The following is a 15,367-nucleotide window of genomic DNA, read 5'->3' as shown; positions in this document are numbered from 1 at the left end:
GCAGGTGGACTCTTTACTGCTGAACCACAGCGGGGAAGCCAATTAGCAAAATCTAAAACAGGGCCTCAAAGCGCTACACTGTTTCTGAGTAAGTTAACCACATCCCAGAAAACAATGCTCACGAATATTTATGGGAAAACAAAGATATCCAACATGAGTACATAACAAGGTGAAAATCACACAGTCTAGCATCCAAGAAGTGCAAGGCATATGAGGGGAGGGGAGATTAACCGTCTGAAACGAACCCCAAAATGATGACATGATAAAACTAGTAAACAAGAACACTTAAAGAGTTAACCTATATTCCATATGTTCAAGAAACTACAGGAAAGACTGAAAATATTTTTTTAAGACCCAAATTAAATCTCTGAAAGAGCAAAACCACAATCTAATAAAAATTACATTACATGGAATTAACTGCAGTATGGGAATTGCAGAAAAGATTAATGAAGTTTAACACACAGCAACAGAAACCATATCCAAAAAAAAAGGAAACCCACCTAGGAAAAAAAAAGACCAAAAAATAAAAAGAGAAAGACAGCATCAGTACTCAGGGAGCTGTGGGACGACAGGAAGTGTCTTAAACTACTTAGAGGTACATCTGACAGACAACACGTGGACTTACACTTGAAATCTACAAAGAAACTGCGGAGAGGAATTGAGTGAAGAGAGATAATACTGTTTACGGATCAGAAGACATATTGTTGAGGTCAATTCTCCCATATGAATCAGGACATTCAAAGAAATCCTAACCAAAATCCCAGTGGGTTTATTTTAGAAATTGACTGGCTAATTTGGACATGGAAATGCAAAGAACCTAGAAGAGCCAAAATTAACTTTCAAAAAGTAGAAGAGAGCTGGAAAGCTTATGTTACCTGTCTTCAAGACTTACAAAGGCAGAAATTAGGACTGTGCAGCACTGTCATTAAGATAAACAGACTTGAGGGTCAAAAAATAGATCCACACTGGCCACCCGATTTTCGATAAAGGTACAAAAGAAGTTCAAGGGAAAAAAAATAGTCTTTTAAACAAGTGGTGTTGGGAACAACAGGGTATCCTTACAAAAAAGCTGAACCGGAAAAAAAATTAACAAGGATGCCGGGAGTGTCTATCTTGACATGGGTAGTGATTACAAAAGCAAAAATTGTCATATACTTAATATGTGTGCACTTTACTATATGTATATATACCCTAAAAATGGAGACAGTAAAATTATAAGTTTAACACAGAGTATGATATCATAATCATTTTTTTTTTTACTATTTCTATCTATTCATCCAACATTTCATACAGAGAGATAGACACACAGAGAAAGGGAGAGACAGAGATCTGAAAATAGGTTCAGCTAATACTAGTCATGGTAACTTAAGGAAATAAGTTCGGAATAATATTTTTTTACTTTCATCTGCAGTTTTCTGCATTTCCATTGTTTGATTACTTTACAATGAGTATGTACCATTTTTATAACAATGCAATGATTTTTAAAAGCTTAAAGAAAATTTATTAACGGTTAATTCTAGGTGAAGAGAATGTGAGTAATTTATATTTCTCTATCATTTTCTATATTTTTTAATCCCCCCAGTTAAATGTTTACACAAATACAAAGATACAATATTTATACCATTTTTGTTATGCTAAAAATATGTTAACTTTGTTATAACTACAACTATTAAACCTCTGTATGTACCTGGACAGGATCTACATGAAAACCTTAAAAACAACAACAGTATTTTGAGAAACAGGAGTTTTAGACAATGTTTCTCTTTATTTTTTTTAACAAGTTTGTGTGATACAATTTTTATAAAGAAAATGGGAAAAGTTGCAATGACAAGCATGCATAAAAAGAGAACAGAAAGCACAGAACGTTGGTGAAGACCTCACATATATACAACAATGGAGAAAAGATCATCTTTTCAACAAATGGTGTGAGAACTGAACATTCACAACAAAAATCAGTCTAGACAGAGATCTTATAGCTTTCACCAAAATTAACTCAAAATGAATATGAGATCTAAATATCAAACGCCTAGAAGTTAGCAAAGAAGAAAACTGAGATGACCTGGGGTACAGCAGTTGACTTTTTAGCTAAATCAAAGACATGATCCATGAAAGAAACAAGGGACAGCTGGATTTTACTAAGATGAAAAACTTCTGCTGATCATATCACCCAACATTAAACAGCCTGGATGGGGGAGGAGGTTGGAGAAGGGTGGTGGTGGTGGTGTAGTTGCTCAGTCGTGTCCAACCATTTGTGACCAAATGGACTGTGACCCGCCAGGTTCCTCTGTCCATGGGGTTTTCCAGGCAAGAATACTGGAGCGGGTTGCCATGCCCTCCTCCAGGGGATCTTCAAAAGCCAGGGATCGAATCTAGGTCTCCCACATTGCAGATGGATTCTTTACCATCTGAGACACCAGGGAAGCTCAAGAATACTGGAATGGATTGCCAAGCCCTCCTCCAAGGGATCTTCCCAACCCAGGGATCAAACCCAGGTCTGCCGGCATTGCAGGCAGATTCTTGACCACTGAGCCACGAGTGAAGCCGACCATCTCCAGGGCTCTGCTCCAGTGACCTTTCCTGCCACAGTGTGTGTCATGGACCTCAAAGCTCTTTGTTCAAAGCTCTAACCAAAACGTGGACTTCTGCAGCGAAGTGTACTTTGAATTAAATACAGGGGTGACCAAAATACTCTGAAGAGGAAGGGGCTTTATCAGGGGTCTATAATAAACGATTTTCTAAGGGTCTGAAATTCCAACTTCTGTGAAGACATAAAAGTTGATGACAGTGTGCTCCTCTTACTGCCTTCAGACCTCCCTGCCATCTGTAAGCAGTGTCCACAAAAGCTCTGCTCTGAGGTTTCAAGGAGGGCTCCTCCAGTCACAGCTGAAGTTTGTCTTCCCAATTAAGCCAGCTATTAAAGGCCAACTTATAAAAAGAAGAGAGTCAACACTTAATTGGGAAGTAAATCACCTAACAGTAAGTGGTAGACACATTTCCCAATTAAAAATCTGACAAGACCTCACAAAAATAAAATAGCATCTCCAAAATGCCATCTTGCTTGTTTCCGGTTTAGAAAGGCTGCCTGCCCCAACTTCACACCAAGCAAAAGGTTAGGGGGGAAAAGATCAATAGAAAAGTAGGAAATGCTGTGTCTGCGTGTGTCTGTAAAACTGTCCCAATCGTACATCAGCAAGTAATCAGGTCCATCCGATTACTTTCATTTTAAAGGGTCAGGGGCAAGACTTAAAAAGCTGTGGTTAACAGCAGCTTCCAAAATCAATCCTAAACACTCTGTCTCCTCATCAAAGCCCCGCCTCATGAAAGAACAATCTCTTTTGTTAAACCCGAGTCCACCCTCTGAATCATCTGGCCATCCTGAAATGGATTTTCAGTATTTTGTAAATGGTAAAGAATTGCACTTATGAGTCTCAACGCACTTAAATAACCCATCCACCAAATGTAATCCCTCCATTACAATTACACTGTATTTTTTTACATCATTTTGACTTTTAAATGTCTTAAAGTGATGCACTATCACACTAGCAAAATAGTCACCGTTTAATTACTTGGTACCATGGCTGCAAACAGTGATGAGCCTTGGGTATTCCCCATGTCTATTCTGACACTGTCCTCAGGTCAAACCCTCATCCACCTACAGTCTTTTTCCAGTTAAAAGGTGCTTCTAACAATAAATGGTGTTCCAACTAATAGGAATAGTACGAGAATATAAAGTGCTATGTTAATACATAATGGAGCACAGAAATGACACTTTTTACATATCAGAGCAGGAGAACTGAAGGAGAATTTTTAACATTCACTATTCAAAAGAGGAAAACAACTGCTCATTGACAGAAAAAGAGAAAGCTAAACTAATCAAACTCTTCAAAGGACAATGGGCTCTATCACTCACAAGCCATTTATTTTGTGACAAGCTGACAGGTCCAAGGAAGCCTGAAAGAGAACTGGCGTGTACCAGAGACATCTTCAGGGATGTTCAGATCTTATAAACATGAGTCTAAAATGGTTTTGCTCTTTGCGGCTTGTTGCCAAAGCAACCAGGAAAGCTACAGTCTTTGAGAGAGAATTTGAAAAGAGGTTAAGGATAAGAGGAGGTAATCAAAGTTTCATGTGAGGAATTTACAATCATGAATACAATGTTCAAGAAGAGTAACAGGAAGAATACAAATTGAACAGATAGACAAAGCAGCAACTTAGGAGTCACAGAACAATCTACTAACAAGAGATACGAATCCTCCATTCTTTTTATTCCCATTTTATCGAGATATACATGACATACAACATTGTAATTATTTAAGGTACACAACATAATGATTTGAGATATACTATACTGCAAAATGATTATCCCAATAAGTTAGCATCCATCACCACTAATTTTTCCTTGTGATGAGAACTTTTAAGAGCTACTCTCTTATCAACTACTTTCCTCTCTGCTCTTCCCTCAATTACGCCCCCGAAACTCTCCCATCCCAAATACCAGAGTAAAACTACCATTTTCCTCTCATTTGCTGCTATTATTTATGAAATGGAAACCACCGGCTGTTTCAGAGCATATCAGGGATGAAACAAGGAATTAGCAACACCCAAATCTTCACTCCAACACCAAAATTTCCCTGTGACTCAGAGAAATGTTGAAATACCCTGAGACCAGTAACATCCATTCTTAAACAAGGTCCTACGTAACCATGAACTCCAATCCTTACTAACCTCGCCCAGGATGCTGGATCTGGACACTCCAATATAGCATGCTGGTAACAGATTATAATAAAGTAAAAATGTTATTCAAGCGATCTGAGGTGGCCAAGGATAGGGAAGAAAAATGAGTTAACGATATACAACAGAAGTCAGAGTAAAAAATGTCGAGGTCCAAATCACAGTGGTAATGTGAAGATAACAGAGAGAAATAAGAGACACATGGACAACCACCAAATCATATCCATAACACCCAGCAGATTCCCCCTGAAGAACACATAGGCACAGTCAACCAAAGGCAACATATGTTTCCAGTCAGTATCAGTTAAAAAAACAAAAAGCTTTTAGTTTGATATAAAGGTTTTTTTCAAATAAAGGCCATTTTGGGTAAACTTAAAATGACTTTTAAGAAAACTGATATACAAAAAAAAAAAAAAAAAAGAAATGAGCAAAGACTACAAAATCATAAATACCTGAGAAGGCACATTTGTATATACTGCTATCTTCCCTAATCCCCACTCCACTTTTGTTGAAAATAACTGCTCCTTCTAGATTTCCAGCACATTTCATATGTCTCTTCTAGCCTTATGTCACGTTGTTACTTACATATTTTATCCCTCAAGTAGTCTGTACTCTCAAGGGTACCATCATGTCAAATTCATCTTTGCAAAACTCGGGGCATTCACTCATTCATTCAACAAATATTTACTAACTACATAGTAAGTGTCAGGCTCTGTACAACACACTGACACTAAACTCGTACTGTTTAAATGAGTGTTGACTATAAAGCAAAAATAAAAACAAGTTCAAAAAGGAATCCAAATAAATTCATGTATTATAGTTCCACAGGAATGAAGCTGGGAAACTAAAAATAATCTACTTGGAGTTTTAGTATCATGATAAACATTCACACTACTTGTGTTTTGTCTTGGCAAGACTGGGTCCACAAGAAAACTGCATGTTCTCTGTATGACCTACCAAGTATATTACATATTTCCATACAGAGAATTATCCTCTTAATCCTAAAGAAAGTTTAGTAATAATGATTCCATATGTCACAATCTTACTTTCAGAGAAGCCTAAATACCCTTGAGATGGGTCTTTATCAGTCCATGATGGGGTGGGCTGTTTTAAAATTTAGATCTGTTCATTCATTCAAATGCCTACTAACTACCAGATACTGTTGAGCCTGGGTTTTTAAAAGGTTATCAGAAGGCCTCCAAAAACTCAACCAGAAGTTTAGCTTAGGTGGAGGAAAGGGGGAGGGAGATGTTTCATTTTATGAAAAATACATGGGTTGAAATTCATATGCTAACAGCATTTTAACATGTCGTAATACGTTTCGTTCAGCTTGCTTTTAGCCACTCCCTGTATCATCCTTAGAGGGATTTGAATGAATTCTCCACTCTTAGTATAATTTACGTTAAGAAAATGTGGCCCCTAGAAGGTCGACACTCCTACTCCCACCATACAGAGTCTGGAAAAATGATATGCATAGAGGATAACTTGAAATTTGTTTTGCTTTTTAAGGACTAGATCGGAATACGAAGGCAGAACAAAAATCAGCACGGATGTGTGCCTTCAAATCCACAACTATTCTAACCAGCTCACGACAGACTCGTATTTGAGGCTGAGCCATGCATAGGTGGTTGGAGGTGTTCAACGTGTGAAAACAAAATCTGCAATTCGTGTCAGAGGTCTCCGGACGTCAGGGCCTGACACCCAGAAGTCCAGGGAACAAGGTGCCTTCCACAGCGAGCGATGCTGAAGACAATGAATCAATACATGTGTGAGTAAGTGGACACACCTGGCTGTCTCTACCAAACCCCAAAGACCGTGCTTTCAGGGCCCGGGGACCCTAGTGGAAAGCTCTGGCAGTAAATTAGACAAACACTGAGAGGCCAGGCTCCTCCCTCTGGCCCAACCCCAGAGAAAAAGTGAGAACTGCGGGGGCCCTTGGGAGGGGCTGGGGGGAGGCAAGGAGGGAAGGGAGGGGTCGGCAGGGTGGAACCCAGCTAACCCTTCTCCCTTCCAAAGCGGAAATCGAGCCGCTGCCCCCTGTCCCCTGCCCCTGCCTCCTGCCTCCCTCACCTGATCACAGAGATGAGCAGCCCCGAGGGGTCTTTGCTTTTGCTGACTGTGCTTCTGTATTTCCCACCAGCTCCTTCTGCCGCCATCTTGGTGCAAGGGGGAGAGCGGGTGGGCTGGAAGGAACCAAGTGTAAACTCTGTAATTGACCTCTCTGGAGAGTGCACCAATGGGAGAGGGGAAGTCCAAAGTCACAGAACCGGATAACCCAATCGCTGAAGAGAGGAGGCGGGATGTAGGAAGTAAGTTTCACGCCCCACGCGCGCTCTAAGCACTCTGGGAATTGTAGTTTCCTTCCGCGGTTCCAGGGCGCGCAGGAAAACTAAGCCTGTTGCGATTTGGTGAAATCTTCTAATATCTTCATTTGTATTTATTCTGATCTTGAGTTTTTCCCCCAGTTTTATTGTTTTAGAATTGTATTAGTTTTTGAATTATATTTATCTGACGATGCCAAAGTGCGTACATGGAGTGTGTAGAGTCTGTCCTTGATGTCTGTATGACAAAAGTTTTTACTTTAAGCACAAGTGGTTTTTTAAAAATCCAATAAAATGCGAAAATGGATAGATACAGAAATTCTTTTCTTTAGTATTATCTAAAACTAAATGCTTATGTATTAGCTTAATGTGTGAATTCAGTTATTTTGTTATTTCCGGACAATTCTAAAAAACATGCAAGGAGTAACACAAATAGATATTGATAAAGAAAACGGAAAAACCGAGAAGCAAAACTGACCAGCTTGCAGATTCCTTTTCTTCTCAAGCTAAATAAAATATAGCTGGCAATAATGCACAACTGTGCTTTCTTAACATTTTTACTGGTAAGTTTTTGTATGTCCTGCATCTGGCTCAACTGGCTTAGTCATAAATTCAGTAGATGAAATGAACAGAACAAGATTAGCATAAGAATGGAAAGAGCATAAATTGAGGAGGGAAGGTAGTGAGTGATCTGCTTAGTAGCAGTAGAGATGAAAGAACTTCAGAGATGAATAGAAAGCAGACAGAGAGGTCCTGGAGCTGTGAAATAGCCAGCACAGAGCACCTCCAGTACTTTGACTAGGCAGGTATCAGCTGGCAGAGGTTCACAGTGATGTTATGAAATAACTTGCAGATACACCCACACATGCATATACATATTTTTTTAAGTGTTCATTACCTTCTGCTCAATAATTCCAGTTCTAGGGATTCTGATTCTAGAGAAATAGAGATACAGAACAAAATGTTAAAAATTTTGAAACAACATAGATGTATTAAATAAATTATAGAACATCCACACAAGAATATAACATGTAGCCACTGGAAATCATAATTTTAGTGGTTTTTAATGAAGAAAACATGTTCGTGATGTACTTGCAAAAAGCACGTTATAAAATTAAAGAATGCATGTATGTGAAAAGGGGTAATTGAGCCTAGTGGCTAAGGATGTGGGCAGTAAGAAGGGGAAAAAAAAATCATCTCAGTTGAAACAGAAAAAGCTTTAGACAGAATCGAAAAATCTTTTCATGATGAAATGCTCAGAAAACTGGAAGTAGAAGGGAATTTATTCAATACGATAAAAGTTGTTTATTAAAAAAAAAAAAACACAGCTAATGCTCAGTGGTCAAAAACTTTCCAGCCATGATCAGGTACAAGCCAAAGATGCCCACTTTGCCACTTCTATTCAGTGAAGTACTGAAAAGTCTAGCCAAAACAATTAGGCAAGTAAAAAATGAAAGGCATTCAAATTAGAAAGGAGGAAGTATGTGTAGACAATGTGGTTGACATATGGAAATCCTAAAGAATTTTTTTAAAACTATTAGAGCTAATAAATTAATTCAGCAAGGCTGCAGGATACAATATCAAAACAAAAATATCAATAGTATTTTTAGACACTAGCTATATGAACAATCCAAAAAGGAAATTAACAATTCCATTTACAATAGCATCAAAAAAAGATAAAATATTAAATAATAAATTTAACCAAAGAGATGAAAGACTTACTCAGTGAAAACTAGAAAATCTTGCTGAAAGAAACCAAGAAGATGTAAATAAATGGAAAGACATCCTGTGAGCATGGGTTGGAAGAATTAATATCATTAATATGTCAATACTCCCTAAAGCTATCTACAAATTCAGTGCAATCCTTATGAGAATTCCAATCGTCTTTCTGCAGCATTGGAAAACCTGATCCTAAAATTTAGATACAAGGAATTTACTGTATGGCAAGGAACCTCAAAGAGCCAAGAAGAATCTTGAAAAAACTGTGGTATGATATGTGTATATGATTGAGGTATCAACAAAATGTGCTGCTGCTGCTGCTGCTAAGTCTCTTCAGTTGTGTCTGACTCTGTGTGACCCCACAGACGGCAGCCTACCAGGCTCCTCTGTCCCTGGGATTCTCCAGGCAAGAATACTGGAGTGGGGTGCCATTTCCTTCTCTAATAACAAAGTGTGACATATCAACATCCAATGGAATATTATTCAACCATAAATGGAAATGAAATACTAAAGCATGATACATCATTAATGAAACTTGAAAACAATGTACAAAGTGAAAGAAGCCAGACACAAAAGGCTGCACAGTGAATGATTCCATTTATTCAAAAAAAAAAAAAAAAACACCTAGATTAGAGGAACTCATACAAACAGAAAGCAGATGGGTGATTCGGAGGAGCTGAGAGAAGGTGGGAATGGAGAACGACTGCTTTATAGACACAGGGGTCCTTGTGATTCACTCCCAGCCCTTCACATGCTTGTTAGATTATCTTAGTGTGTGCATGCTCAGTTGTCTTCAGCTCTTTGCAACCCCATGAACTGTAGTGCACCAGGCTCTTCTGTCCATGGGACTTTCCAGGCAAGCATGCTGGAGTGAGTTGGCATTTCCTCCTCCAAGGGATCTTCCCGACCTAGGGATCAAACTGGAGTCTCCAGTGTCTTCTGCATCGGCAGGCAGATTTTTTACCACTGTGCCACCAGAGATGCAGACTGTCTTAGGTGAGTTACTTAATCTTTCTGGGCATGAGTTTCCTTATCTATAAAGCATATGATTATAGAACTTCTATTAGACAATTATAGTAAAACTGTGACATATACATGATCAGCACTTTGTAAATAGTACATGAACCACAAACTTCCAGATAGTCAAGCTGGATTTAGAAAAGGCAGAGGAACCAGAGATCAAATTGCCAACATCTGCTGGATCATCGAAAAAGCAAGAGAGTTCCAGAAAAACATCTATTTCTGCTTTATTGACTATGCCAAAGCCTTTGACTGTTCATTTCAGTTGCTCAGTCTTGTCTGACTCTCTGTGACCCCATGAACCGCAGCATGCCAGACCTCCCTGTCCATCACCAACTCCTGGAGTCCATCCAAACCCATGTCCATTGAGTCAGTGATGTCATCCAACCATCCCATCATCTGTCGTCCCCTTCTCTTCCTGCCCTCAATCTTTCCCAGCATCAGGGTCTTTTCAAATCAGTCAGCTCTTCATATCAGGTGGCCAAAGTATTGGAGTTTCAGCTTCAGCATCAGACCTTCCAATGAATATTCAGGACTAATTTCCTTTAGGATGGACTAGTTAGATCTCCTTGCAGTCCAAGGGACTCTCTAGAGTCTTCTCCAACACCACAGTTCAAAAGCATCAATTCCTCGGTGCTCAGCTTTCTTTATAGTCCAACTCTCACATCCATACATGGCCACTAGAAAAACCGTAGCCTTGACTAGACGGACCTTTATTGACAAAGTAATGTCTCTGCTTTTCAATATGCTGTCTGGGTTGGTCATAACTTTCCTTCCAAGGAGTAAGCACCTTTTAATTTCATGGCTGCAATCACCATCTGCAGTGATTTTGGAGCCCAGAAAAATAAAGTCAGCCACTGTTTCCACTGTTTCCCCATCTATTTGCCATGAAGTGATGGGACCGGATGCCATGACTGTGTAGATCACAATAAACTGTGGAAAATTCTGAAAGGGACAGGAATACCAGACCACCTGACCTGCCTCTTCAGAAACCTATATGCAGGTCAGGAAGCAACAGTTAGAACTGGACGTGGAACAACAGACTGGTTCCAAATAGGAAAAAGAGTATGTCAAGGCTGTATATTGTCACCCTGCTTATTTAACTTATATGCAGAGTACATCATGAGAAACACTGGGCTGGAAGAAGCACAAACTGGAATCAAGATTGCCAGGAGAAATATCAATAACCTCCGATATGCAGATGACACCACCTTTATGGCAGAAAGTGAAGAAGAACTAAAGAGCCTCTGGATGAAAGTGAAAGAGGAGAGTGAAAAAGTTGGCTTAAAGCTCAAAATTCAGAAAACAAAGATCATGGCATCTTGTCCCATTACTTCATGGCACGACTGAGCGACTGAACTGAACTGAACTGGGTATTACAAAGTTGTTTTGAGGAGCAAGAAAAAGGTAATTTTTCATTATTTTTAACACTTTGCTGTGTTTTCCAAATATTATCTGAATAGGCATTGCTTTTATAAGCAGAACTTTTAAAGAAAATTTTGAAAAAAAAAAGCAAGAATTAGATACGCATCAAAAATGATAGGCTGCTTTCATCACACACTGCAAATGCAATTACATGATAATTAAATCAACACACCCCAATTAAACCTTCATTCAATACATTGTTTTCGCAGGAAACCTTTGTACCATTGTACTTTTCATCTTCAGGTGACAACCACACCCTTTCTCATTGCTTCTATCCTAGGTGATCTTCTAAACTAATTCTAAACTTGCACTAAACTGTTAACAATGGGGAAAAATTTAGGGGAAGGCACAGTGTGTCTGCTTGTTTGTAACATTCAACCTTCACCGCAAATTCCCAAACTCACCAGGCTACTTGGACCAACTAAGGCTATGAACATCAAACTGATTTGATGGCATGGTAAAGAATCCTCCTGCAATACAGGAGATGCAGAAAACCTGGGGTTAGATTCCTGGGTTGGGAAGATCCCCTAGAGGAGGAAATGGCAACCCACTCCAGTATTCTTGCCTGAAAGATCTCATGGACAGAGGCCTACAGTCCATGGAATCACAAAGAGTCGGACACGACTGAGCACGCTCATGCAAGCAAGGAATGTCATGATAGACTTCTCTGTGTGGAGGGGCTGACATGCTATACAGGAAAAGAAGTGACCGTAAACCACAGCATTAATGCCCAAAGAACAAGAGCGTCTATGTTGCAGATGTTTCAGTGGGAAATAAGCAAGGAAGGCCAGGTTTCTACAGTGGTCTTCATGGTCTTCATAGGTAGGTGATAAGTAAACTTGACCTCCCCCACCGCCCCCCCCCCGACAAAAAAAGAGTACAGACTTAAAAACACCTAAGGAGGAGGTGAAGGGCCTTGTAGAACAGATTAAGGTACACCAAGAGAAGACATGCATCCTATGTTAAACGATTAATTTGAGTAAAACAAAGATTTCATAGAGAAAAAGTGGAGTCATGGGTGAAAAAATACATGGAGATCCGCTCAGAAAGGACCTTGAACCCCACGGCCAGGCATCAGATATGTTTGTGCGGTGAAGGTGAGAAGCAGTGTATGCTCAGGTCTTGTTTTATGCTGTCTATTATATTGTAAACCAGAGCAGACTGTTTCTTATTATTACATTTGTAAATATACCCAGAGGCTCTTAAAGCCACGGGAACATCCAATTAAATTAAAAAGCTTTGACCTCTTTGGATGAGAGGCTCTATATAAATCCAAGGTATTGATATTCTTATTATGGCGGATAAATGAAATGTATGAGTGAGGCTAGCTCAGCAGCAGAATGGTTTCCCTGAGATTCATAAAAAAAGTAATAATAATGCCAGACCTGAGTCTGTGCAGGACACCCAGCTCAGATCCAGGGGATTTTAAAAAAGAGTGTCTCATAATATTAGCCATGTGGGCAGAACTCTGAAAAAGGAGCTATTCATGCCCCTATCAACATTGCCTGCTCACCCAAGATATTAAAAAAAGTGCTTTAGGCATGGCTGAGTAAATCAAGGCAGAGCACATAGATTATAAACTGAAGGCAAAAGTCAATGATGCTTTCAGCATGAAAGAAGGAACTATTTTATTTATACAGGATTGGAATTTTATATCAGCTTTTTCAATTACTTTGGTTTAAATAAATCTGACATAAATATAAGCTTAGATTAAGATATACACATGTTGTATTCTGTTTGAAGGAAAAGAGTATAAGTAGATCACAGTAGGCCATGTCTCTCCCTGGTTGCTTTTGTTTTTCGTATTCTCCATACCTGGTTTAAGCCTGTGTTGTCTGATTCGGAATTGTGGCTTAATTCAAGTTGCATTTAAGTTTCTGACTGTTTTAGGAAATTGACCAAAAATGATTTTTTTTAATTTAATTTGATTTTTGACATTTTATTTAATTAATGATTTTGGTCACTCCATGGGGACACACGGGGTCTTAGTTCTCCAAGCAGGGTAGAAGTTGTGCCCCCTGTAGTGGAAGCTTGGAGTCTTACCCACTGAACCACCAGGGAAGTCCTAGTATTTTCAATTATAAAGGACAGCCTTGTTGAAAAAGGAGTGACCTTTGTTTCTGTGGGATACAGCCTGAAGGCTTATAGCTAAGGCAGCAGCTGCCCACCAGCTTCTCTCTAGATTCCATCAGTCAAGAAGCACCAAATGCATAGGGTGTTACAGGCACCACGTGAGCCAGATACCTTTGGCTGGGTGTCCCCTGAATATTTCCAATCAACACCATCAACTGAACTTATTTTTCCTACCTTCTTTCTATCCTTGTTGGCTTCTTCTGTGTTTCCTGTTTCAATAAATGGCTCAAAAAAACTCTTGGCTGAAAAGATGACCTGCTGCAGAATGGGAAAAAAAATATTTGCAAATCCTATATATCTGACAGGAGTTTAGTATCCAGAAAACATAAAAAGCTTTTATTGCTCAGCAACAAAAAGGCAAATAATCCAATGTTTTCAATGAGTAAATTATCTGAATAGACATTTTTCCAAAGGAGATATACAAATGGCCAACTCTCACAGGAAAAGATGCTCAACAAAATTAGTCATTAAGGAAATGCAAACAAAGACACCATGAGATACCACTTCACAACCACTAGGGTGGCTATAATTTAAGACTTTTTAAAACAGGAAAATCAGAAGTCTTGGCAGTTGTGTGGAGGAATGGAACCCTAGTGAGAATGGAACCTGTGAGAATATAAAATGGTGCAGCTGCCTGGTGCAACAGTTTGGTGGTTCCTCCAAAATTTAAATATAAAACGTTTAAATGTTCTGGACCTAAAGAGGGCAACATACCCTGTGAATCTATTGAATGGCACCAAACTGTACACATTAAAGTGGTTAATCTACTATTATAAATGTTACCCAAAAAGATGTCTATATCTAGCCTAGAGAGAGAGAGGGGAGACACATCACATAGAATTCTTTAAGTCTTCTTTCATCTGGCTGCCTAGTTCTATCAATTTCACCTGCACAGTGTTTCTTAAATGTGTCCCCTTCTCAGCATTCCCACTCCCACTCTCTTGATTGGGTCTTTATCATCTCTCCTGTCAACTGTTTCGATAGCTTCCCACTTGCTCCCCCTTCTTACACCACCTCTATTCCAATCTACTTACCACACTAGTCAAAATCTGTCAGTTCAGATTCATTGTGCACAGCATTTGTGACCCTGGCTGATATTAAACAGTTCTAAGAGGTTTTGTTTATCAACAAATGACTTAGTCATCAAACTTTGCACTACGGATTAAAAAAATTTATTATGCACTATATCAAATAATTATCTTATGCACCATATCAAATCTATCACTCTATGAGTAGAAATGAAGGCTTTGTGTCATTTTCATATGTTATAGTATTTCTTCAAATAAATCTCTCCTCTAAACAAACAAAAAAGGCAGGAATCTGATCCTTCTATTCCCACACGAAAAACCTCTAAGGTCTCCCATTGTCCAAAACATGATTCTTCATATTGTTTACTAGAGATCCAGTTCTAAAGTGTCTTTCCATCTTCCTTGTCAATTACTCCCCGTTGTACCCAACTCTCTAGCTATGACCCAAATATGCCAGGACCACTAGGCAACTCCTACCAGGTATTCTTAAATTTCTCTTTTTCCTACCTATTTGTACTCAGCCTAAAATGTCTTGGAGCCTAGATACCACATCTGTGAAAATGTGGTTACCTAGCTTCGGGTTTGTTGAGATACTCAGTGACTCAAGTGGTAAAGAATCTGCCTGCAATGCAGAAGACTGGGTTTGATCCCTAGGTCCCCTGGAGAAGGGAATGGCTACCCACTCCAGTATTCTTGCCTGGAGAATCCCATGGACAGAGGAGCCTGATGGACTACAGTCCGTGGGGTCACAAAGAGTCAGACACAACTGAGCAACTAACACTTTCACACTTTGAAAGACAGTAAGACGTGCTTGTAAGGAAGCTCAGCCTATGGTTATTTTTAAGAAAAAATGTTTTTCCATTCACCTGGTTAAAATTCTGCTTATTTTTTTTAGATTTGTGCAATAACTTTAATATTGACTTTATCTGAAAAATCTTGATAGAAAATTGTGGTTTGGTTTATCAACTCTCAGCAGGCTGTTCCTGAGCT

At 39.1% G+C, this 15,367-nt stretch overlaps 1 protein-coding gene across 2 annotated transcripts in view; it reads right to left on the bottom strand.

Moving 5' to 3' along the window:
• EXOC4 (exocyst complex component 4) overlaps nt 1-6,957 on the bottom strand; it is a 798,914-nt gene extending 791,957 nt beyond the window's left edge. For both annotated transcript variants that reach the window (XM_069588401.1, XM_069588402.1), the window contains exon 1: nt 6,802-6,957. In XM_069588401.1, the coding sequence (XP_069444502.1) occupies nt 6,802-6,887 (86 nt within the window). In that variant the 5' untranslated portion in view covers nt 6,888-6,957. The remainder of the gene's footprint in view (nt 1-6,801) is intronic.
• Between the last annotated feature and the right edge of the window lie 8,410 nt (nt 6,958-15,367).

Source organism: Ovis canadensis, chromosome 4, assembly GCF_042477335.2.
Source record: "Ovis canadensis isolate MfBH-ARS-UI-01 breed Bighorn chromosome 4, ARS-UI_OviCan_v2, whole genome shotgun sequence".
NCBI classification, from domain to species: Eukaryota; Metazoa; Chordata; class Mammalia; order Artiodactyla; family Bovidae; genus Ovis; species Ovis canadensis.
Note: the sequence above shows the minus strand (reverse complement) of the source record. Positions and strands in the feature narration are given on the sequence as shown.